Source organism: Scyliorhinus torazame, chromosome 1 (assembly GCF_047496885.1).
Source record: "Scyliorhinus torazame isolate Kashiwa2021f chromosome 1, sScyTor2.1, whole genome shotgun sequence".
In the NCBI taxonomy this organism is placed as follows: domain Eukaryota; kingdom Metazoa; phylum Chordata; class Chondrichthyes; order Carcharhiniformes; family Scyliorhinidae; genus Scyliorhinus; species Scyliorhinus torazame.
In genome coordinates, this window is record NC_092707.1 from 258,905,902 (window position 1) to 258,931,732 (window position 25,831).

General features: G+C 47.7%; 1 protein-coding gene across 13 annotated transcripts in view; it reads right to left on the reverse strand.

Annotated features, from left to right (window-relative positions):
• Positions 1–4,731: 4,731 nt before the first annotated feature.
• syne1b (spectrin repeat containing, nuclear envelope 1b) overlaps positions 4,732–25,831 on the reverse strand; it is a 669,902-nt gene continuing 648,802 nt past the window's right edge. For 12 of the 13 annotated variants that reach the window (XM_072505314.1, XM_072505250.1, XM_072505295.1 and 9 more), the window contains 4 exons: positions 24,887–25,099; positions 18,081–18,173; positions 15,516–15,574; positions 4,732–5,875 (listed from right to left, as the gene is read on the reverse strand). In XM_072505314.1, coding sequence (XP_072361415.1) covers positions 5,632–5,875; positions 15,516–15,574; positions 18,081–18,173; positions 24,887–25,099 — 609 coding nt within the window. In that variant the 3' untranslated portion in view covers positions 4,732–5,631. The remainder of the gene's footprint in view (positions 5,876–15,515; positions 15,575–18,080; positions 18,174–24,886; positions 25,100–25,831) is intronic. The other variant, XM_072505305.1, reaches the window with a different exon arrangement.

Below are 25,831 nucleotides of genomic sequence, written 5' to 3' on the forward strand. Positions count from 1 at the left end.
AAGGCCATGGAGGCGGGTAAGGCCTCGGGTCCGGCAGGTACCCAGTGGAGTTTTATAAAAAGTTCTTGGGGATACTGGGACCATAAGACATAGGAGTGGAAGTAAGGCCATTCGACCCATCGAGTCCACTCCACCATTCAATCATGGCTGATTTCAACTCCATTTACCCGCTCTCTCTCCATAGCCCTTAATTCCTCGAGAAATCAAGAATTTATCAACTTCTGTCTTAAAGACACTCAACGTCCCGGCCTCCACCGCCCTCTGTGGCAATGAATTCCACAGACCCACCACTCTCTGGCTGAAGAAATTTCTCCTCATCTCTGTTCTAAAGTGACTCCCTTTTATTCTAAGGCTGTGCCCCCGGGTCCTAGTCTCCCGTTAATGGAAACAACTTCCCTACATCCACCCTATCTAAGCCATTCATTATCTTGTAAGTTTCTATTAGATCTCCCCTCAACCTCCTAAACTCCAATGAATATAATCCCAGGATCCTCAGACGTTCATCGTATGTTAGGCCTACCATTCCTGGGATCATCCGTGTGAATCTCCGCTGGACCCGCTCCAGTGCCAGTATGTCCTTCCTGAGGTGTGGGGCCCAAAATTGCTCACAGTATTCTAAATGGGGCCTAACTAATGCTTTATAAAGCTTCAGAAGTACATCCCTGCTTTTATATTCCAAGTCTCTTGAGATGAATGACAACATTGCATTTGCTTTCTTAATTACGGACTCAACCTGCAAGTTTACCTTTAGAGAATCCTGGACTAGGACTCTCAAGTCCCTTTGCACTTCAGCATTATGAATTTTGTCACCGTTTAGAAAATAGTCCACGCCTCTATTGTGGATAGCACAATTGCTTCACAGCTCCAGGGTCCCAGGTTCGATTCCAGCTTGGGTCACTGTCTGTGCGGAGTCTGCACATCCTCCCCGTGTGTGCGTGGGTTTCCTCCGGATGCTCCGGTTTCCTCCCACAGTCCAAAGATGTGCAGGTTAGGTGGATTGGCCATGATAAATTGCCCTTGGTGTTGGGTGGGGTTACTGGGTTATGGGGATAGGGTGGCGATGTTGACCTTGGGTAGGGTGCTCTTTCCAAGAGCCGGTGCAGACTCGATGGGCCGAATGGCCTCCTTCTGCACTGTAAATTCTATGATTCTATTCTTTTTTCCAAAGTGCAAGACCTCGCACTTGCCCACGTTGAATTTCATCAGCCATTTCTTGGACCACTCTCCTAAACTGTCTCAATCTTTCTGCAGCCTCCCCACCTCCTCCATACTACCTGCCCCTCCACCTATCTTTGTATCATCGGCAAACTTAGCCAGAATGCCCTCAGTCCCGTCATCTAGATCGTTAATATATAAAGAGAACAGCTGTGGCCCCAACACTGAACCCTGCGGGACACCACTCGTCACCGGTTGCCATTCCGAAAAAGAACCTTTTATCCCAACTCTCTTGTTGAGGCAGTTGTTGGCCAGTGTTCTTGTTGTTCTCTTGTTGTTGGCCAGTGTTCTTGTTGTTGGCCAGTGTTGTTGAGGATGTTCAATGAGGCAAGGGAAAGAGAGGTGCTGCCCCCGACGATGTCACAGGCAATGATTTCGCTGCTTCTTAAGCGGGACAAGAACCCAGAGCTGTGTGGGTCCTACAGGCCTATCTCCCTGCTGAATGTGGATGGCCAAAACGCTGGCCAAAATCTTGTCCTCCAGGATTGAGGATTGTGTTCCGGATGTTATTGGGGAGGACCAGACGGGGTTTGTTAAGGGTAGGCAGTGGTGGCCAATGTCAGAAGGCTGTTAAATGTGATCATGATGCCCCCGGAAGGTAGGGAGGTTGAGGTAGGGATCGCAATGGATGCAGAAAAGACTTTTGATCGGGTAGAATGGGACTATCTGTGGGAGGTACTGGGACGGTTCGGATTCGGGCGGGGCTTTATTGACTGGGTCAGGTTACTGTATCAGGCTCCTGTGGCAAGTGTGCGGACGAACAGGACAACTTTGGACTATTTTAGACTGCACCGGGGGACGAGACAGGGATGCCCCCTCTCCGCACTGTTGTTTGCGTTGGCTATAGAGCCGTTGGCAATCGCTCTGAAAGCTTCAAGGGGCTGCAGGGGACTGGTCCGGGGGGGTGAGCGGAGCACAGGGTTTCGCTCTATGTGGATGATCTGCTTCTGTACGTTTCGGACCCAGTAGATGGGATGGAGGAAATCATGAAGATTTTAGGGGAATTTGGCTGGTTTTCAGGGTATAAGCCAAACATGGAGAAGAGTGAGATGTTTGTGGTTCAGGCGAGAGGACAGGAGGGGCGACTGGGGGAGCTGCCGTTTAGGTCAGTAGGGGGTAGTTTTCGGTACCTGGGCATCTAAGTGGCACGGGAATGGGACCAGCTGAATAATTTGAATCTGGCCCGGCTAGTGGACCAAATGAAGGACGATGTCCGGAGATGGGACGCGCTCCCGTTGTCGCTGGCCGGGAGGTTACAAACAGTGAAAATGACGGTCCTCCCGAGGTTCCTATTTGTATTTCAATGTCTCCCCATTTTTAGTCCTTTTTTAAGCGGGTGAATAGGGTGATCACGGGCTTCGTCTGGGTGGGCAAGACCCCGCGGGTAAGGAAGGTAATGCTCGAGCGGAGCCGGGGAGAGGGTGGACTGGCGCTGCCAAATTTTAGCAACTACTACTGGGCGGCTAACATAGCCATGATCAGGAAGTGGGTGGTGGGGGAGGGGTCGAAGTGGGTGCAGATGGAGGCGGCTTCTTGTAAGGGCACCAGTCTGGGGGCGTTGGTAACTGTGCCTCTGCCGCTCCTGCCGGCGCAGTACTCCACCAGTCCAGTGGTGGTGGCGGCCCTGAGAGTTTGGGGCCAGTGGAGGCGGCATGTGGGAGCAGTGGGAGCATCGGTCTGGGCCCCAATTCCAAGTGGGCCCCTGGAAAAAACAGGGTAATTTCCAGAGGGTGGGGGGGGGGGGGGGGGCGGGGGGGGGGGGGGGGGGGGAAAGAGTCTCAGACATCGATAAGGAGCTTATGGGGTCGGAGGAGACGCAGACCGAGGAGCTGAAGCGTAAGTGGGAGAAGGAGCTGGGCGGTGAGATAGAGGATGGTCTATGGGCAGACGCGTTGAGTAGAGTCAACGTGTCCGCAACATGTGCCAGGCTCAGCCTGATACAATTTAAGGTTGTTCACCGAGCTCACATGTGGGCCGGATGAGCAGATTCTTTGGGGTGGAGGACAGGTGCACGAAATGCACGACCGCACCAGCGAACTATTTCCACATGTTTTGGACATGTCCAAAGGTTCGGGGATTTTGGCAGGGGTTTGCAGACATCATGTCCAAGGTTTTAAAAACTAGGGTGGCGCTGGGTCCAGAGGTAGCGATTTTCGGGGTGTCGGAAGACCCGGGAATCCAGGAGGAGAAAGAGGCAGATGTTCTGGCCTTTGCTTCCCTGGTAGCCCGGAGACAGATACTATTAGCTTGGAGGGACCCAAAGCCCCCGAAGTCAGAGACCTGGCTATCGGACATGGCCAGCTTTCTCTGTGTGGAGAAAATTAAGTTCGCCTTGAGAGGTTCACTGTTAGGGTTCACCCGGAGGCCACCGTTGCCACAACCATTCGTCGACTACCTTGCGTAAAATTAATCGTCAGCAGATCGGGGGGGGGGGGGGGGTAGTTTAGGTTAGAGTAGGGGGTCAATAAGGGTGTGACCTGTATGAAAGAAAAACAGTTTTTGCACTATGTTTATGGTTTCATGTATATTGTCTATTTTATTGTTTCTATACCAAAAATACCTCAATAAAATGTTTATTAAAAGAAAAAGGACCATAGAATTCCTACAGTGCAGAAGGAGGCCATTCAGCCCATCGAGTCTGCACAGACCCTCCGAAAGCGCACCCTACTGCCCTGCACTATCCCTGAAACCCCACCCAATCTGCTCAACTTTGGACACGAAGGGCCAATTTTAGCAATTGACAATCCACCTGACCAGGATATTACTGGACTGTGGGAGGAAACCGGAGCACCCGGAGGAAACTCACACAGGGAGAATGTGCACACAAGACTGTTTTCACAGCAAGAGGGCTGGTAACCAGAGGGCACAGATTTAGGTACTTGACAAAAGAACCAGAGGCGACATGAGAAATGTTTTAAAAATGTATTAAGTTATGGGTGGGATTTTCTGACTCCCCCACCCACGGTGTATTTTGCAGCGGTGGATGAGGTCTCCCATTGGTCAGCGGCAGGATCTTCCAGTGTTGCCGTTGTGTCAACGGGGTTCTCCGTTGGAAGATCCCACTGGCAGAAGTGGCTGGACAACCTGGCCCAGGATGTGTGCTTTGCCTGATAGAGGGCGGCAGAAAGGACTCAAATAAGAACTTTTAAAATGGAATCAGATAAATATCTGTAAAGGATCATTTTACAGACCAGTGAGTGGGGGGCAAACTAATTGGACAGCTCTTTCAAAATAGCCAGTACAGGCACGATGGGCTGAATGGTTCTCCTATAACCCATGATTCCTTGCTTTGACCTTGATGGGCTATTCCTAACCACTGCTTTACTTTCCATGTGCCCAAGGGCGTCAATCACTTGAATTCCCTTATATGGAGATGGTTGGGGAAGGGGGGATGGCAAACATATATATTCAGGTCCAGGCGTAAAGTGGCAGATCCTGGGGCCGGCTATCCTTGCAATGAACACCAGGCAACAGGGTGAGGTCGGAACACAGCAGTGAGGACGCAAAGACAGAGGATGAAAGAAGTAGGTCTTTTAATTAGAGACTCAGTTTTCTGCTGTACACCTAAAAGAACCAGCTTTCCATATTCTTACTTGTAGACACACGAGGCTGCTTTGGAATAGAAAAAAAACAGTGCAGTCTGACCATCATCTGAACATGCCACTATTAAACAATGACAGGAGTTAAAGGGGGGGGGGGGAGGACATTGCTCAAGAGGCCTTCCTCTGTTTCAAGTTTCATCTCCTGATCCATGTTGTTGGGATTGCTCGAAACCTGTGTCACACCAGCTGGGCAGAGGAAAAGATGTAGATTGCAGGGGGGATTTAGATTTTATATATTATGTACACCTTTTTCCTCCCATCCCCCGAGAATTATTCATTCCGTCGACATTTTTGAAAAACAGCACGCAGGGTAAAAATGATCAGCATGGGTACTAAACGCCAAGGGGTAATATTAAAACATAAAATAGCTTTAACAGTCTGTACACAAATAGTCTGTTCAGTTTTAAGTTTACATCCAATAATTGCCTCAAACATTAGCAGAAATTTTAATTACACCTCACTTCTATCCGCAGTGTCCCTTCCAGATTTACATCGTTCAGACATTTCAAAGGGTTAATTTCGAAAGCTCAAGCTATACATGGCCATGCCCAAAGCAAACACTGTTCAAAAATAAATGACCATTATAAAGTTATTTAAATTTTATATTACACATTTCTCTCCAAATCCTGGGTCCGGGCGCGTAGATTTCGTGGCCACCGTGAGGCAGGTTTTGCCCGAGTGCTTTTGAAGGACAGTGTACATACCAGCCAATGGCATGTTGGGGGGAGAACACCAAGAGGAGCCATTCCCGCCTCCCTCCGCCATCAGAATGCCCTTCCGCGAATGATTCCGTTCCTCAAGGCATTCCGATCGGTCATATTGGAGGGGGGCCATTGGTGTATCTCAGCATTGGGTGGAAGGATCGGGCGAAGTTGTTGGAAGTGGCACAGCTGTAGTCTTCCTCGGTCATGGGGACCAGGCAGGCCAGAGCAATCAGCAGCAGCAACAGCAGCTGGAGGGGTAATGCTGCTCGGATCACTCGCAAGAAGAAGGACGGCCTCTTCTGGGCTCTCTGCTCCTTAGAATGGGAAGAATCTCTTTGGCTTCCTTTGTGGGGCCTGCATTTATAATAAATACATATTTTTTAAAAAATTACAGCTGAGACAAAGATCCCTTTGGAACAAGAGCCTCTTTAGAAATTTCCAACCCACACCTCAGATTTGTACTATCCATCTTAGATGAGAAACCTTTTTGCTCAAAGGGCGGTGGGAGTCTGGAACCTGCTGTCTGAAAGGGTTATAACATTTAAGAAATATTTAGATAATCACATGCACAACCATAACGTCCAGGGCTATGGGCTAAGCGCTGGAAAATGAGATTAGTGTAGTCAAACCTTCGTTGACCGGCGTGGACACGATAGTCCAATTGGCCTCCTTCTTGTTCTCTGAACGTCTATGAATCTGTGAAGCAGGAACCCGGCATGCTTGGCTGTCAATAACGTGCTGAGAAAACAAAACTACATCGAGCTCTCAATTTCTTTTCTACAGCTGGCCGCAACAACACTCTTTGTGTCTTTGTGGACCTCCATGTTCTGGAGCTTCAGAGCCCATATGTAAAGTTTAACTCACTCGAGCTGCTGATACAGGTCTTAGTTTGGAGTTATCCCGCAATGAGGCAACATTTCTTTAAAACAAAGCTCTTCCCATTGAATTCAAACAGAACGAACTTCAGGGAGCCAACACTCCAGGATGTCTTTGAGTCTTCAGGAATTAAGGATTCAAGACCAAGGGAACAATCACCAGAACATTAAATACAGTTGTGTTTTTGTTTTCATTTTCTTTGAACGCTTAATCATAAAAATAATGGAATGGGGGCAAAAGACTAACAGTCAAGATTGATCCAATGAACTGTCCAAATGACTGCAGAAAGGTAGTGATCTGGAGTAACGGTGATCATGTAAAAATAAAAACCCCCATCAGGTTCACCAATGTCCTTCATCTGTCATCCTTCCCTGGTCTCCAGACCCACAGGAATGTGGTCAACTCTTACTTACCCTCTCAAATGGCCCAGCAAAACTGCTGAGCTCCAAGGGTAATTAGGGGTGGGCAACAGATGCTGGTCTTGGCGCCAATGCCAACATAAAAGAGTAACGAAAAATAAAAGAACCCAAATGGTTCTGGCTCCAAGCTCCAGGTGATTAAGTAGATTGGGGAAGAGGTGGAATGGGAGGAGGTGCTTAGACAGAATGAAGCGGCCATCATGATAAACATTCTTTCCCTGCTCATCAGTTTTGTATATACTGTACCACAACACAAAGTGTGATAACAGAGAGATGCCAACCAGTGTAGAGGTGATTTCTCTCAGCAATTATGGGACAATTCAAAATCGTCTCCCTTCAGAATGACACCATGTAGCGCTGTTTAAATATCAGAAATCCGATCGTAACAGCTTCGGGATCACATATTGTGCCTCACAATGTTTGCCATTCCTCTGGTGAATGCTATAATATTGCTAAATTAATAAGCTTCTCCCAGCATTTGTCCGACTCCTACTGAAACTTTGAAAATGCAGTTACTCTACATTAACTAGAATTATTGAATGGTTTCAGCACAGGAGTCCATTTGTTTCTGTATTGGCTCTCTGCAAGTTTTAGAGGTTTACAATCTTTGAGCTGCCCACCATTTGCCATTACCTAGTTGTTGTAGCTGAAACTCAGTGACTCCTTCCAGACAAATTCCTCAATACAAATTAACACGATTCTGCAAATGTGTCCAATAGGGTGGAGCAAACCAAATTTCCCAACCATTCAACATGAAAGAGAAATCCAAATCGAAATCCCCTCTCCCTGTAGGACTCCACTCTTTCTCTGTATGGGAGGACGTGGATGTTCATGTTTGCTCTCATCCTACAGCATAACCAATTGCTCACAGTGAACAAGGGGAGCTCAGGCCTACATGTCCCCCTGCTGCGGAGCTGGTATTTTCAAAGTCATCAGGGCCAAACCGCAAGGTGAGGGTGCGTGCGTCGACAAAGGGCTTGAGGAAGTATTCTAATCCTTTACAGAGGCACAATTAAATAATGTGCATTACCCTGGATCATATAAATGCTTCACCTGTGCTCACTACAACAAAAATAAAATTCAGATGCTCAGTTTCTTCCCCTTTCTAAATTTGTTTCCAGGACATGGGTACCACTGACGAGGCTACATTTTATGTCCATCCCTAGTAGCCTTGAGGACTCTAGAATGTAGGACTGCTGTCACATGTATACTAGGCTGGTTAAGCAATGGTATGGTCCCTTCCATGAAGGACATTGATGAACCAGCTGAGCTATTTATTGAATTCCATTTCACAACTGGCTGCAATGATGGGCATAAACTCACACCTTCTGAGTTCTTACCCAAGTACCAAATCCTCTACCCATTTCCATCCTTAAAAAGATTGGCTAACTGTTTAGTCACCATGACAGTGCATTAGCTCTGCTCTCTCCCACACACAGAACAAGTTTGATCCATCACTCTAGCCACGGGAATGCTTTATGGACATGTATTGAAAGATTTCCTGCTGTTCTAATAAACAGAACGGCAGATTCACTCGGTTGGTACTGGGCATGGAAGGGTTTTCTTATGAGAGGTTGAGTAGGTTGGTCCTGTACTCATCTGGAGTTTAGAAGAATTGAAACAAAGAACAAAGAAAAGTACAGCCCTCCAAGCCTACGCCGACCTTGCTGCCCGTCTAAACTAAAATTTTCTACACTTCCGGGGTCCGTATCCCTCTATTCCCATCCTATATAGGATTCCCATCCTATATAGGAGACATATAGGCTTCTCAAGGGGTTTGACAGGGTAGATGCTGAGAAGTTTTGCGCGATTCTCTGGTCGCCCAGCGACCGGAAATTCCCACCTGAGGCCAATGGACCCTTACATAGTCCGGGTCCCACCTGTGGCAATCTCCCTTATGGGAGAGTCTCGGACCAGAGGGCATAATCTCAGAGTAAGGGGCTCACCCATTTAAGACAGAGATGAGGAGGAATTTCTTCTCTCAGAGGGTAGTGAATCTGTGGAATTCTTTACCACAGAGGGCTGTAGTGGCTGGATCATTAGGCTTGTTCGAGGCTGAGAAAGACAGATTTTTAATCAGTAAGACAATGAGGGGTTATGAGGATAAGGCAGGAAAGTGCAGTTGAGGATTATCATTTGAGATCAGTCATGAGCTCATTGAATGGCAAAGCAGATTTGGTGGGCCGAATGGCCTACTTCTGCTCCTATATTTAATGGCCTTATGGTCTTCCCTACGGGACGCCTTTTCAGAACATTATAGTTACTCTGCACGGTTGATGGTTTTAGAATCTTTGTCAGATACCAGGGCTTGGTCTGGTTCAAAGTGTAGTTGAAAGAAGTATAACTGCAGGTAAACATCCTGGCTTTCGCTTTTCTATCAGCTCAAAGAGAGAGAATGTCTTTTCTAATTTAAACATTTTCAACCAGAACCGGGTGGTTCCCATCATAGCCATTTGCTGAAATGGTGACGTGGCCCCTTGCCAGTTCCCTATTGCAACAGAACCCAAGAATTATCTGAGTGAGAGAGAGTTTGGACTCCCGCAATGCTTCAACGGTGACCTTCCTGCTAGATTGCATATTGCTGCTCCACTCTAAGGGCGGATCTTCCGGCACTTCCCATAGGTGGGATCTTCTGGTCCTGCCGAAGGCGACCACCTCACAGTGGGTTCCCTGGCAGCATTGCTGGCGAGCAAGGCAAATGGCCATTGACTTCGAGGGGACCGGAAGATCCTGCCGGCGACAAATGGAAAGCCGCACCTGCTGCTGGAAAACCTCCCACTGGCAGGGTGGGGGGGCCGGGTGGGCAGAAAAGATTTCTTTCCAATTCTTGCCCAAAGGAAATGGACCTTTCGCGGATGCGGAAAATTTTCCATCCTCCCCACAATAATTGCTGCAGAGGGCGGGATCAGAAAATCCCACCTTAAGTTTGAGGGGTAGGGTGTATCATATGTGCTGAATGACCGCGGAATGAGGCACATACATCCCTTGGGTTCACTACACAGAGGCAATTGTCAAAACCGCCAGCTGCAGACCCAAGAGAAAGCCTAACCTCATGGCTGAGGTTTCGCTGACAATATCTGTATACAGCCCATTTCTGACATTTATTCTTTCGCTTCAGGAACTTCTTTATGGAGTCGCATTTCTTCTCCACCATCTCCACATATCGGAAAACTTGCATTTACATAGCCCCTTGTGTGACCGCGGGACATCACAATTAAACACTTTCTGAAGTGTAGTCACTGTTGTAATATAGAAAATGAGGCAGCAATAGTCTCAATGAGAGAGCCGCGTGATAATATGTTTTTAGTGATGTTGGTTGAGGTATAAATATTGGTCAGGACAACTGGGAGAAAGTAAAATATTTCATGGCACTTGTGGAAAAAGAGCAGGACAGTGTGCAGCACGGTAGCACAGTGGTTAGCACGGTTGCTTCACAGCGCCAGGGTCCCAGGTTCGATTCCGGCTTGGGTCACTGTCTGTGCGGAGTCTGCACGTCCTCCCCGTGTCTGCGTGGGTTTCCTCCGGGTGCTCCAGTTTCCTCCCACAGTCCAAAGATGTGCAGGTTAGGTGGATTGGCGTGCTAAATTGCCCTTAGTGTCCAAAATGTTAAGTGGGGCTACTGGGATAGGGTGGTGGTGTTGGGCCTAAGTGGGGTGCTCTTTCCAAGGGCCGGTGCAGACTCGATGGGCCGAATGGCCTCCTTCTGCACTGTAAATTCTATGTTCTATTGTTCCCTAGTGTCCTAGCCAATATTTAATCCTCGACCACCATCACCAAAGTCGATCATCTTCTCCCCGTGTCTGCGTGGGTCTGACCCCCACAACCCAAATATGTGCAGGGTAGGTGAATTGGCCACGTTAAATTGCCCCTTAATTGGAAATAAATAATTGAGTCCTCTAAATTTATTAAAAAAGAAAAAAAAACAAAGTCGATCAAGCGCTCATTATCACACAAATTCATTGCTGCGTTCCCTGCATCACAACAATGACTACCCTTGGCTGGGAAATGCTTTTAGGAGCCTTGGACTGTGAGAGGTGCCATGCAAATGCAATTTCTTTCTTTTAGCTGACCCCGTTTGGTGAACCCAGAGCGACTTAAGCATCAGACGCGATCTGTTCCTCCTGCGACGGCTCCAGGGGAACCACTTGTGAAATGGAATTCAATAAAGGGACAACTTTTCCAGAACCAGAGACATGAGCATGAAAGCCCAACTGGTTCACCAATGTCCTTCAGGGAAGGGAACGCACCACAGTGACTCCAGTCCTACATTCTTAAGAGTCCTCAGGGTTATTAGGGATGGAGTTTAAAGGGGAAATACCCAACCCCAAGTGTGGAGGTGGGATTCTCACATCCCACTGTACACTTTTATCACTCACTCTCCAAACCAATGCACAACTTGGAGGTGTGAGAAACAGAGACAGTCCGATATCCGGCTGAGCAAACTGGATCTATTTTCACTGGAATGAGAGGTGATTTCATTGAAATTTACAATATTCTGCAGGGCTTTGATTAGGTGGACGCTGAAAGATTGTTTCTGCTGAGGGCCGAAGGGCCTGTTCTGTGCTGTACTGTTCTATGTTCTATGGTCGGGGAATTTGAAACACGGGGTCCACAGTCTCAAGGTGAGAGGCTGAACATTTAAGACTGTGAGGTGTGTGGGTGCACCACCGTTGAATATATTTATGAGTGGAATAGGCAGAATTTTGGTCTCAGGGAATCAAAGGATATGGGGGACAGGCAGGGAAGTGGAGTTGAAACCCAAGATCGGCCTCGATGGTATTGAATGGCAGAACCAAATGGTCTACTCCTGCTTCTATTTCTTGTGCTCTTGTGGTTTAGCTGCAGTCAGCTACAAAGAATGGAAGGACTTGACAAAGGTAAAGGAGAGATGGAAGGTGAGTGGTTTGGAATGCAGAAACAAGCACGGAAGCAATGGCCTCACTTCACCGAGAAGCAGTAAGGCATTAGCCATTTGCAATCTACGATCCCGTCATGAGGGGAGGTCTTGTGGCGCAGTGCCTGCGTCCCGCCTCTGGACCAGAGGCTCCTGGGTGTCGATGGCCAAGGAGGCGCGCTCATCAGGACCCACAAATCCATCCAACACAGGCCTATAGCAGGCAGCAAAAGCGGGAGAGATTCCTGGTCAGCCATTTATGGAAAGAACATTGGAGCCTCCACCATCAATATCCATAGCTCCAGACTGCAACATGCATGGAAAAAGTGGCTGTTGCCACAACTCAGATTCTGAATGAACTGCAACACACCATCGCTATGATACCATGAAACAGGCTGGAGGGGCTGAATGGCCTACACTCACTTTTGGAACAGGAGTAGCCATCCAGCCAGTTCCTGCATTCTGTTAGATCCTGGCTCACCTTTATCTAGGCATTACCTTGCTTTAACATATTGTTATCGCAGGTGTTTTGATTTTGCATTCTTAATCATGAATTTTTAAGAGGTGGTTGACCCGAGAACCTTCACAATGCAGGAGGATTGTATTAATAGAATGTCCTGCCTCCTTCTAACCTGATTCCCTAAGGCTCATTCAGATTCCACAGTACAATTCCTGATCTTCTGCACGCTTGCACCAACGATCGGCTGCAGACACACAGGTGAATAATTCTGCGTAACACTTCATTGCTACTGTAGTGAGCAATCTTTAGCACTCGAGGCCTGCATCAGTGCTCCAAGACTTCAACTACAGATGTGGCTTCTCTCCCAGTCATTCTAAAAGTCCATTACAGCCCTGAAAAGTCATGGCACATTAAACAGCATCACAGTGTTCCTTTTCTGAAATCCTATTACACATTACCTCAGACTGTCTGAGAATGCCAATAATGGTACTTAATGAAATGCAACAGGCGTAACAGGAACAAGCAGTACCTCATCACACACTAACAGGTTGTTTTATTAAAATTAAACATTTAAACCAAATACAGCTCCACCACAGTTAGAGATTGTTCCTCTATGTCTCTGCTGCAGTGCTCTTTTGACCTGCGTCACCTTTTACATGAAACCCAAGTTTATTTTGGGGGTTTTACTGTATACTGAATTAGCAACAGCAACGCCACGCCTCAAATTGTCGCGCCAGCTTTCTCTCTAACTCCGAATGGGAGTGGTCCTCGCGTGTAGTAGGCTTGTAATGTAGACTGCAAACTCCCCACACAGGGTGACACATGCTGTCAGAGGACAATGCTGGGCTTGGCGAAGGTTGGTCGCTTTGTTTTGGGCTGGGCTGAAGTCCCCTCTACAAATGTCTGAACCTTTTGAAGTTTCTTTACCTTAAAGGTGCTCTGTCCCTGTAAGTACCTAACCAAAACATTCACAATTAGCGACGGGGGGGGGGGGGGGGGTCCAGAGGCCCAGGCCAATGCTCTGGGAGCATGAGTTCAAATCCCATCACGGTAGCTGGTGAAATTTAAATTCAATTAATAAAATCTGTAATTAAAGCAAGTCTCCAGGGACAACCTTTGAGACATGGGTCAAATGGCCCCACAAATTCAGTGGAATCTGCTACTGTTTATTACTACTTTTCTTAAAACTATCACAATTTAAAAGTAAGAGATTTCTTAAAAGGACCACAATTTGATTGGTTTGTTTCTTAAAACCAACAGTTTGATGGATGAGGTCCTTTTTACAGCAAAGGCTTCACTTCTTCAAAGGCAATATTCGATTGGTTTGTGATTGAAACTAATAGTTTGACTGGCCACTATCTCAAAACCGATGCAGTTTGATTGGTTTGTCAGAGGACAGTATCACCTGAAGACCTGATGAGAAAGGCAGACGCTCCCTTTTTACAGTTACAGAAGGTCAAAGATAGACTCGGTCCACACAGGAGATTTTCACCAGGCATCCAGTCAGCTCTGCCCCTTCTTTATCTCCAAGGCTCACGGCTCCACATGAGTCTCAATCGCTCCCAGCCCATGAATTACTGCCCCTGCCCCAGAGTGTCTGATGTCTCCTCAGAGTCCACCCTCTTGGCAATGGGTGAGTTGCACAGTCATCTGTTTATGCAAACAGCGGAGAGAACCCTCTCTCTATAGGAGCGAAGCTCCCAGCTGCAGCGGATGGCAAAATTGGAGGCTGGTTGAAGAACAGGTCAAAAAAGAAATGTAGGTTCCCAACCACTCGCCATGAATGTATTTGAACCACAGCACCACCAGCCCCCCCCCCCCCCCCCCCCCCCGGATCCCCTCCTCTCCCTTATTGTTCAGGAACTCTCCCCTTCCCCCTCCCCTCAACTTTAAGCATGCCACCCCTTCACTGGTGAAACTCATGCTGCAGAACCTCAGAAACAATGCTGCTTTCAACACTCATTCCAGACGGTATATGATTGTGGTTGCTTCATGCATTGTGAGATCAAACACAAAGCACTCTGATCGGAGAACAAATGCTGATAGCCCGTAAGGCTCGAGATCAAACATTTATAATAGCCAGGCACACTAACCACAAGCTGTCAGGCCTGTGTGCCTGATTTATTCCTCTATTCAGTGAAAACTGATTTATATCACCGCTTGTCAAAGTAACAAATTGAATATTGTACACAGACAAGAAACATAATAATAACAATAACTAGGCAGTAGCACACTGACCTTATAGCATTGCCACAGCTAGAATTAGCTTTTGAATGGGAGTTGCACGGCAGGCTTCAAGTGCTGTTAGGTTACTTAGAGCCAGCTGCTTTTTGCTGCTGTTGCAGTTTAAAATGTGCTGGATCAATGTTGTTCAAAGCAGTGGAGGCTAGTACAGATGTTAGTCAATCGCAGAGCTCCCTGGCTGCACTGATGTTACACAGATTACCTCGAGGTGCTGTTAAGGGTTAGGGTGCATTCGGAGCCTCTTCGTATTTTGTGTTAGAAGTGAGTAAGAAAGTTCGGCTCGTTGGTGGTGGGGGCAGGGGGAGTTTCAGGGGAATGGGCAACATTTATAGGAATAAACAGAAGGGTTGGACACACAGGCCGATGAGACACAATCAGAAATGAGATAGATGGAAGGAAAGCGGGATGCAGTTGCAATTCTGCCCTCCAGTGGCTGGGTTAGGTTACAAGCGCTATCTGTTTGCCAGGCAGCATGGATAGAGGCAAAGCTAATAAGGTTTCCTGTTAACCAGCAGTGAAAGCATTCAAGCAACAGAAGGTAAGTGTCTGAAGAGTATATAAAGCACTGCGTTACTGCAAAACCTATAAACTAGCTTCATTTAAAGTCTAGGATCAAAGAAGATGATGGAAGCTGATAAGGAAGGATATCATGTGGCAGGATGTCCAATATGAACAGCTGTCTCCCAATGTGAACATCTGGGCTGTGGTTAAAACTGTGCATTATGTGTGGAATCGGGATTCCACATTACCCAATGTTCTGGAGTGATCTAAATGGCCGACTCATTTTTGTAAAAGGCAGTTTTTGGAGACCTGTTAAATGTGTACCTCTGAAGCAATCTGGGGTCAGAGTTGTGTATATACATTTCAAATTTTATACTTTGCATATTGAAGCAGGCCGTTCAAATCTGAGTGCAAGTATGTTCGGAAACAGTCATGTTAACACAAATTGAACCTGAGGGAATATGTTGTGTTCTGTAAATTCTACACAGGTCCTGCCAATCCTTCCTCCTCAGTGTTTAGCATGCTGGATGCTTTCTGGAAGTTTCCATCATCCTCTCCGAGCTCTAGAGATAAGCTGTAGAAACCAGGAGAACAAGGTACCTGCTGTGTGGGCCGCTGACAGAGGTTCCAGGCTGGGAGAGGCTACATTTGCCTCGTGGCTGTTTGGAATGAACGAAGGGGTAAAGAAAGAGAATGTTCAGTCCAGGCAAATAAAGACAAAGCTACTGGTGACAGAACACAAAAAAAGTGCAGCAAAAAATCAGATGAGGCGACTAATATCCATGACATCAAGGAAACTGGCTCTTCCTCCTGCCTTTATTGAGCTGCTGAACTGCAGAGTTCTTTTTGGGTGTGTGTTTATTGATGGGCTCCACTGGGTTATTGGAAGGGGCAAGTGTGCGTACTGTAATGTTCATATGTTGTTTGTTTAATTCAGCAATTGATGTGGCTTCCTTAAACCTAACTTCCCGTCTCTTGAGCTCTTCCTGTTCCGAAAAGGTCAGTTTCTTATGCAGAATGATCACCGTAAAAATAACAAGATGGAAACAGTCGGTGTTGGGCTCCACTTCAGTAATATCCTGATCCCATATGTCTGATCTGTCCTCATATCTCGGCTTCCTCACTCACTAACAATCACTAGAGGGCTGTGAGGCTGTGGAATGGTTGTGGAAAGAGGTCTCTGGCCTAAATTTCTTACATCTAATCTTCTTTTTACATCCAAATTCTAGATCCTAGCTACCAGAAAGTCTATCAAAGCCTGTGCTCACTCTTCACAATGTGAAACAATTCATCCCTAAATGCCTCTTCCACTGATGCTCTGTTGAGTCTTGCCCCAAATCCAGTCACTCAGGGTTGAGTCTCGACAGTAAGCACCAGCACTATTTGACCACGCACATCAGGTTCCAGGGTCCTTGGGGACATTAAGTAGGCCTCACAGAGTAATCATGGGTAGGGACCCTGGCCACTCTTCCTCTCATTGCCCATGAGCACTAAAGTCTGTTGTGGCCTCTCCTCAGATCTGTGGCTCAGCTCAGTTAATTTAGCTTGGGCAGGGGAATGTTGTTTAAACTCCTATGGTCAGTGTGTTGTTGGCTAGTAGCAGTCTCCAGTCACAATGGGAGAAGAGTTACCAGGATAGGAATAGTGCTCCTGGGGTTGTCACCGCACTGATGCTCTGGTTGAGATTACATTCCCAGTGGTTCAAACGCCAGGAAGCTAAGGCACTTGCCCCTGTGAAGACACTTTGATCCCCTCACTCTGGACATATCTCCAGCTACCTCCAGGTCAGTTCATTAGGATAATAGATGGAGCTTGTCCCATGCACTGTCTGACATGGGCAGGGCTAAAGCAACTTTATTCCAAGATCAGCAACCTCCATCTGAAGTCAGCCCTATGCTGTCTCACACTCCGGAGATCCCAACCCTCAGCCTCCCTACCTGTAAATGGAGTGCAGAGGCCACTCTATCAGAGCCGAGGCCTGTCCTTAAGAGTATGCTAGCTAGAGTATGCTGGCTGTAATGTTCCCTCAACTTTGTTGTACATGGCCTGTGCTTTGGAATGCGTCGCGCCCAGGACTCTTTTTACGTAGCTGTGCACATGCAAGGGGCAACTTGTGAGCACAGCTTACAGTGAACATCAGTTAGGTGCTACCTTCCCTCCCTGATGTGCACACACCCCAAGTCTCTCCACCTTATTCGCTCCTCCTTTAAGACCCACATAAAAACCTATCTCGTTGACCAAGCTCCGGCCACTTGTCTGGGTAACTCATGTGGTTCACGGTCAACGTATGTTTGAGGCTCTTGTGAGGGGCGCCTTTGGGTGGGGGTGGGGGGGGGGTGGGGGGGATGTTATACTACGCTAAATGGTGCAATGTAAATGCAAGTTGTTGTAACAATCCAGGGGTCAAGTGTGCTGCCCCTAACCTTGCCCTACACACTAGTCAAGAGCAGTGAATGCCAGTCACACTAATCAATGAGTGGGCTGGACTCCTCAGGCTCCCTCAGACCTGTGTCAAGTGGGGGCTTGCCCATTCGATCCAGATGGTGACTAGCCATTCTTATTTAGCTTAATTATGTGACATTACCACTAGGTTAAACATTATAGTGCAAGTTATTCATAATGTAATCATGTATTTGGTTTCAGATTGGGTTACAAATCTGGGAAAGATCGGTCAATATTGATTGCAGAGTGGTGGGATGGAGAATGAGAAAGTAATGCTAGGCATGAGTGTGTTGTGTGGATTAATGGTGCAAGCCTGGGGTGTCTGAATTATGATGGAAAGCCAGTATTCCTTTCAAGAAGCTCCCATTAGTGAATGGAGAAAAATCAATTCAAAGGACCAGGGCTGATTAACAAGACAGAAATATCGTAACAAACAATAAACATATCGCTCAGGACTCAGAAAAATCGAATTAATAAAAGAACAAACAGTCAAAAGAAACACGCAAACCAAAAGTAAAATTTACGATTTTTCTCAATTCCATGCAAGGGGTGCGGGGTGGGGAGGGAGGTAAGCAGGAGAGAGCATGAAGGGGTACAGGGCCTATATATCCTGTTCAGGGCACTCTTTGGTATGATATCATGGCACCAGCTGTCAGATGTAAGGGATAAATACTTGTTACCACCCTACCACGTTGGTTCTAGATATTGGTGGAAGTGCATTACCGGTCTGGATCGAATGGGCAAGCCCCCACTTGACACAGGACTGAGGGAGCCTGAGGAGTCCAAATCATCAGCCGAAGACCACGACACCAGGTCCTGAAAGGAAGAAGAGATCCTTGAACCAGCATGCCAAGAGATCCACCAGCGACTCAACAAGGACCACATAATTCAGACAGCAACAAATGCAAGTACTTGTGAACTTGCCAGACTAAAGTGAATAGCAAGGGGGGAAAACATTAACAAGAACAGGAGTAGATATCCAAAGGACTTATCGACTTATATTAAATGTTAAACCTTCCAGTCATCGAGGGTTATTTCTATTCAACGTAATTCATTAACATTTATTACACCTAACAAGGTCATTATGATTTTGCAAAGTTGCTTAATTGCATTCTGTACCCCTGTGCTCATTGTTTAATACAATTCCCATTGTAAGGAATCACGAGAAGCTGCAGTTATCGACTAGAGCACATCCTTTGCATAACTTGCTCAGTAATTCTACCATGAATGCATCGGTTTTGAGCACAAACTCACTCGTCTTCATGTTTACTGACAAGGAAGTTCATCTGGATCTGATTCGATGGAGCTCCACTTCAAAATCATCTGAAGTCCAATTTCTTGCCAAGATTTCCAAATGGATATCCCCAGATCTCAAGGAGCCTCTGTTTGTGTCTGTCTGTGCACAGGAACCCAGGAGAAATGGCGCAAACAGCTACTTTCATCAGTTCACCGGGTCTTGCAGAGGGAACTTTCACTCCCACGCTATAAATTGGGTGCGATAACCAAAAAGACTCTGAAGTGCTGTGGAGTGAGAGTACCTCCATGGCTTCCAAACAGATGGAAGCTACATTTATGTTGGAGCAGAGTCAAATCCTGATTAACAACACACAATTATAGTGCAAATGAATCGTGACTAATAAAACACATACTGTCAATGGACCCTGCTTAATAAACGCACACTGTTCTAGTGCCAATAGGATCTGATTGACACAACACAACGCACGCACACACACAACACACACTCATACCACATGTGCAGCCATGCTCACACCATGCACATACAGATGCTGCATAAACACACACGTGTGTGCACACACAGGTCAGAAGTGGGAATGTTCCATGATGATTTGCCCAATGGTCAGCACCGTTCGCAACTCTGAGGAAACTGAAACTGTCCATGTCCAAATGCAACAAGACCTGGATAATATCCAGGTTTGGAATGTCAATGGCAAGGAACATTTGTGCCACACAAGTGCCAGGAAATTACGATCTCCAACAAGAGGGAATGTACCCATCGCCCCTTGACATTCAATAGCATTACCACTGCTGAATCCCCCACTATCAACATCCTGTGGTTTCCATTGACCAGGAACTGAACTGGACTCGCCGTATAAATACTGGGCGGGATTCTCCGAAATGGAGGCAGAGTGTTCGCGCCGTCGAGGTTCACGGCGGCGCGAAACGGCCCCTATCCCGACCGATTCAGGGCCAGAAAATGGGCTAGGAGCGGCGCCGCGTCACTTACGCGCGCCAGGCGGCGCCACATACATGACGCGGCCGGCGCCGCATAACTGCCGTCACCCACGCATGCGTGGTTGCCGTCCTCTCCGAGTCCACCCCGCAAGAAGATGTCTGACGGATCTTGCGGGGCTGCGGAAGAAAGGAGGTCCTCCTTAAAGAAGCCGGCCCGACGATCAGTGGGCACCGATCGTGGGCCAGAACCCATTTGAGGCACAGGATCCCCCGCTCGCCCCCCCCCCACCAGGCCGCTCCCCCAGCGTTCACGCGCTGTTCCTGCCGTTAGCGACCAGGTGTGGACGGCGCCGGGGGTAACCCGCCGTTTTGGGCAGGCCGCTCGGCCCATCCGGGCCGGAGAATCACGGGGGTACCGGTGAATCGCCATTTTGGCTGTCTTGGGCGATTCACTGTACCGCGCGCGCCGTGCAAAACGCGATTGTGCCGATCTGGCCGCTTCCGTGAATCGCGGGAGGGCGTCGGACCGGCATTGCGGGAAAATTTGGCGACCCAGGCGATTCTCCCAACTGGCGCGGGAGCAGAGAATCGCGCCCACTGTGTCTACAAGAGCAGGTTAGAGGCGTGCAACTCAGCTCCTAATTTCACAAAGACTGCCCACCATCTATAAGGCACAAGTCAGGAGTGTGATGGAAGACTCTCCACTTGCCTGGATGAGTGCCGCTCCAACAACACTCAAGAACGTGACACCATCCAAGGCAAAGTAGTCCGCTTGATTGAAACCCCATCCACAAACATTCACTTCCTACACCACCGCACACAATAGCAGCCATGTGTACCATCTACAAGATGCACTGCAGGAATTCACTAAGGCTACTTGCATAGCACCTTTCAAATCGCCAGTGTTCAATTCCCGTACCAGCTTATCCGAACAGGCGCCGGAATGTGGCGACTGGGGCTTTTCACAGTAACTTCATACTTATGACAATAAATGGTTATTATTATTATCCATGACCACTACCATCTAGAAGGATAGCAGATACATGGGAACATCACCACCTGGAAGTTCACCTCCCGTCCACTCACCACCTTGACTTTGAAATATCTCACACTCCTTCACTGTCACTGGTTCAAAATCCTGGAACTCCTTCCCTAACTCTGGGTGTACCAACACCTCAGAGACTGCATCATGGGAGACTGATGGCGAAGGTAAGAGCCGAGAGGATCCAAGGAAATTAGGCAAATTGGATCCAGAATTGGTTGATTGGCAGGAAGCAGAGGGTGATGTTCAGGGGAAGTTTTTCTGACTGGAAGCTTGTGTCCAGTGGGATCAGTGTTGGCACCCTTGCTGTTTGTGATTTATATAGGCTGAGGCATTCACAGCAATCTTCAGCCAGAAGTGCCGAGTGGACGGTCCATCTCGGTCTCTTCCGGAGGTCCCCAGCATCACAGATGTCAATCTTCAGCCAATACGATTCACGCCACGTGAAATCAAGAAACGTCTGAAGGCATTGAATACTGCAAAGATATGGGCTCTGACAATAATCCGGCAATAGTACTGAAGACCTATGATTCAGAACTTGCCGCACTGCTAGCCAAGCTGTCCAGTACAGCTGCAACACAGGCATCTACCCGGCAATGTGGGACATTTCTCAGTGTGTCCTGTACACAAGAAACAGGACAAATGCAACCCAGCCAATTACCGCCCTATCAGTCCACTCTCCATCATCAGCAAAGTGATGGAAGGAGTCATCAACAGTGGTAACAAGCGGCACTTACTCAGCAATATCCTGCTCATGGACGCTCAGTGTGGGTTCCGCCAGGGTCACTCAGTTCCTGACCTCACTACAGCCTTCGTTCAAACATGGACAAAAGAGCTGAATGCCAGTGGTGAGGTGAGAGTGACTGCCCTTGACACCAAGGCAGCATTTGACGGAGTATGGCATCAAGGAGCCCTAGCTAAACTGGAGCCAATGAGAATCAGGGGGAAACTCTCTGCTGGTTAGGGAATTATTGAACGCAGAATCCTTCCGGAGGGACCTGCGATTGGGATTTTCAGGCCGAGTTATAGAGGCTGCATTCAACATCTAGAATAAAAGGGTTCCCCCAGTTAAACAGAACAATCCTCTCCAGCCTCAGCTCAGCCTCGAAATACCCCAGAGAGGGTTGGATACTCCCCATTCCCTGCTCCTTCATAATCTGCTCCCAACCATTCCCATTCCCCCTCGCCAACCACCCGCATTACAAAACGACAAATCACATTGGGATTTTCGAAATAAAAGTAATCGCTTATTGTCACAAGTAGGCTTCAATGAAATTACTGTGAAAAGCCCCTAGTCGCCACATTCCAGCACCTGTTCGGGGAGGCCGGTACGGGAATTGAACCTGCGCTGCTGGTCTTGTTCTGCGTTACAAGTCAGCTGTTTAGCCCACTGTGCTAAATCAGCCCCTCTACTAATCAAGGATAGAACAAAGTGACTGTGGGAGAGAGAAAGAAAGAGAGTGTGTTATTATCTCTCTCTTTCTCTGTCCCTCGGGGTCACTCTCTTTCTATTTCCCCTCTCGCCTTTGTCTCCCTCAGTGCCACTCTGCCTGAGTCCCTCTCCCTCTCTCTATGTCTCTGTCAGTCTTGGTTACTCTCATCGTGTGCACCCCACACCCCGTCCTCCTTCTCTACCGTCCGGTCCCTCTATGTGTGTGTCCATCTCTCCCTCCCACTCTGTTTCTCACAGTCCCTCTCTCTCTGTCCATTTCTCTGTGTGTACATCTCTCTCACTCTCGGCCCCTCACGATCTCTTTCTCTGTGAGTATCCCTCTCGTCAAGTCTCATTATGCATCCCCTCGCCCATTATGTCGCACTCACTCTGCGTGTGTGTCTGTCGCTGTCTCTCGCTCTGTACCTCTAGATCCCTCCCTGTGTCCGTCTCTCTCTCTCACCCCTCCCCCCTCTCAGTCACACTCTTTATATGTCTCCCCCCTCTCGCCGTCCCTTCGGTGCCTTTGAAATGTCTCCCTCGCTTTCTCTTGGTCCCTCTCGGTTCTTCTCACTATGTGTACCCTATGTCTCCCTCTCTCTCTGCCCCTCTCGGTCCCTCCGTGTTTGTGTCCTTCTCGCTAGCTCTCTCTCTCGCTTTCTCTCGGTCACTCACTTTATGTGTGTCCCTCTCTCTGATCCTCTACGTCGCTCTGTCCGCGCACCAGTCTCTCCCTCTCTCCTTGTCCATCTTGTTCACTTTATTTAATGGTTGTGGTAATTGGAGGTCAATCATCTCAGCTCCAGGACATCACTGCAGGAGTTCCTCAGGGTAATGTCCTAGGCCCAACCATCTTCAACTGCTTCATCAATGACCTTCTTTCCATCACAATGTCCGAAGTGGGGATGTTGGCGAATGACTGCACAGGTTGACTGCCACAATGTTCAGCACCATTCACGACTCTTCAGATAATGAAGCAGTCCATGTCCAAATGCAGCAAGACCTGGACAATATCCAGGCTTGGGCGAACAAGTGGCTAGTTACATTTCCGCCGCACAAGTGCCAGGCAATGACCATCTCCTACAAGAAAGGATCTAACCATCACCCCTTGACATTCAATGACATTACCATCGCTGAATCCCCCACAATCAACATCCTGGGGGTTACCATTGATCAGAAACTGAATTGGATGAGCCATACTGTCGCTACTAGGGCAGGTCAAAGGCTCGGAATCCTATGGCGGGTAACTCACCTCCTGACCCCCCCAAAGCCTGCCCATCATCTACAAGGCACAAGTCAGGAGTGTAATGGAATACTCTCCAATTGCTTGGATGAGTGCAGCTCCAACAACACTCAAGAAGCTCAACATTAACCAGGACAAAGCAGCCCGCTTTCTTTGCTGCTCCTTCTTCAAACATTCAAACCCTCCACCGACGGACAGTGGCAGCCGTGTGTACCATCTGCAAGATGCACTGCAGTAACTCACCAAGGTTCCTTAGGCAGCACCTTCCAAACCCACAACCACTACCATCTAGAAGGACAAGAACAGCAGATACCTGGGAATCCCACCACCGGGAAGTTCCCCTCCAAGTCACTCACCACCCTGACTTGGAAATATTTCGCCGTTCCTTCACTGTCGCTGGGCTAAAATCCTGGAACTCCCTCCCTAACCACACAGTGGGTGTGCCTACACCTCAAGGACATAACTCACCACTACCTTCTGAAGGGCAACTTGGGATGGGCAATAAATGCTGGCATAACCAACAACGTTCACATCCCATAAATTAATTTTTTAAAACTTGCCTTTATTAGCCGGGCCTAAAGTTTAAGAGCAGGGAGGTTATGCTGGAGCCACAGCTAAAGTATTGTGCGCAGTTCTGGAATCCACATTATAGAAGGGATGTGACAGCACTGGAAAGGGTGCAGAGGAGATTTGCCAGGATGTTGTCCGGACTGGAGACTTTTAGCTATGAAGAGAAATTGGATAGACTTGGATTGTTTTCCTTGGAGCACAAGAGACTCAGGGGGGACACGATTGAGATGTATAAAATTATGAAGGGCATAGATAGAGTTGACAGGAAGAAATATTTCCCCTTGATCAATGACCAGGAGGCATAGATTTAAGGTAAGGGACAAGAGGTCTACAGGGGATATGAGGAAAACCTTTTTCACCCAGAGGGTGGTGGGAGTCTAGAACTCGCTGCCTGAAAGGGTGGTGGAGGCAGAGACCCTCATAACATTTAAGAAGCATTTAGATGTGCACGTGATGCCAAAGCATAAGGCAGTGGGCCAAGTGCTAGAAAATGGGATTAGAATAGTTAGGTGGTTGTTTTAGACCTGCGCAGATGCAAAGGAACCTTTCTGTGATGTAGATCTCTATGACTCTAAGCTCACTGCCATTTTCTGAAGGGTAACTAGCGATGGGCAATAAATGTTTGCCTAGCCAGCGACACTCGCATTCTGTAAATGAATTTAAAAACCACCACACACACATGATGCATGCCATACACATATTGTGTCAATGGATCCTGCTTAACACAACATGCACAATTCACAATTACATATGAATAGACACCAACAAACACTGCACACAAACTTATAATGCGAGGACCACATCGTCCCTGAAAACAGGAACATTGTTGTAAAGAGGTTGGAAAATTTCTGCTTCTGTCTACAAACAAGACATCAAAAGATGCACATCGCTGTGTAACGTCGCACAAATGATACAAACACAAAGCATTTTGCCATCTCAACCCAGGTGAAGATTAGCCAGACAGTTTCATGAAGCCGGTGTTGCCCTCACTTGTGTTGAATTAGGCATGCACAAATTTTATATGTTGTGGATTGATTCCATTGACGTACCGCTTGACTGCCACACATGTCCAAGAGTCTCTCCAGCTCCTTTAGATCTTGGGTGACCTCTTTCAGAAGAAGCTTGAGGCGGTTGCCAATGACATGAACCTTCTCCTTTGCTTCGAGACAATCCCTGCCCTCCGCATTTACCAGCAGTTGGCTGGACATGTCCTGCAGCGATGCTACCTTCAGCTGAGACTCCAACAGCTCCCGTCTGATTTGCTAAATCGAAGTACAAAATAACAGATTGGAATTATAATGCCAACATTATGGGGTACACTGCACAATCTTCCTGATGATCAATTATTTCACGATTATCAAACAGCGAGACGTACACATATCAGCTATTTAGAATCCACTTACTTCGGTCAGTGGTAGCACTTTTGATTCCAAGTCAGAGATCACAGTGTCAGAGACTTCTGCACACAATCCAGGCCGACATTCCCAGAACAGTCGTGAGGGAGAGCTGCACTGCAAAGGTGTAATTTTTTGGATCGGATGTTGAACTGAGGCCCCCGTCTGCACTCTCAGGTGCACTGTTTCATATAGTAGGGGTTCCGTTTCCCAGTGTCGTGGCCCAATATTTATCCCTCCACCAACACATCAGAAAAACGGATTTTATTTCAATGTTGCTTGTGGGATCTGGCTGTGCACAAATGAGCTCTCATGTTCCCCTACGTATGACAGTGATGACATATGACAGTCGTAAATGACCGTAAAGTACTTTGGGTCATCCTGTAATGATAAAGTTCGTCCCAATGAATGCTGGTCTTGCTTTCATTTAAAAGCTGGTGGGGGTGGGGGGGGGGTCAAACTTGAACACAGGGCTCATGCCAGAGGATCTCGTACCTAGGGTTATTCCGATATCAACAGCTTTGTGCACTGACCTCAATGGGTCAGCAGCCAATGACCAAATCAACATTTCCTTAGGAACTTGATGGCAGTTCTGGAGCG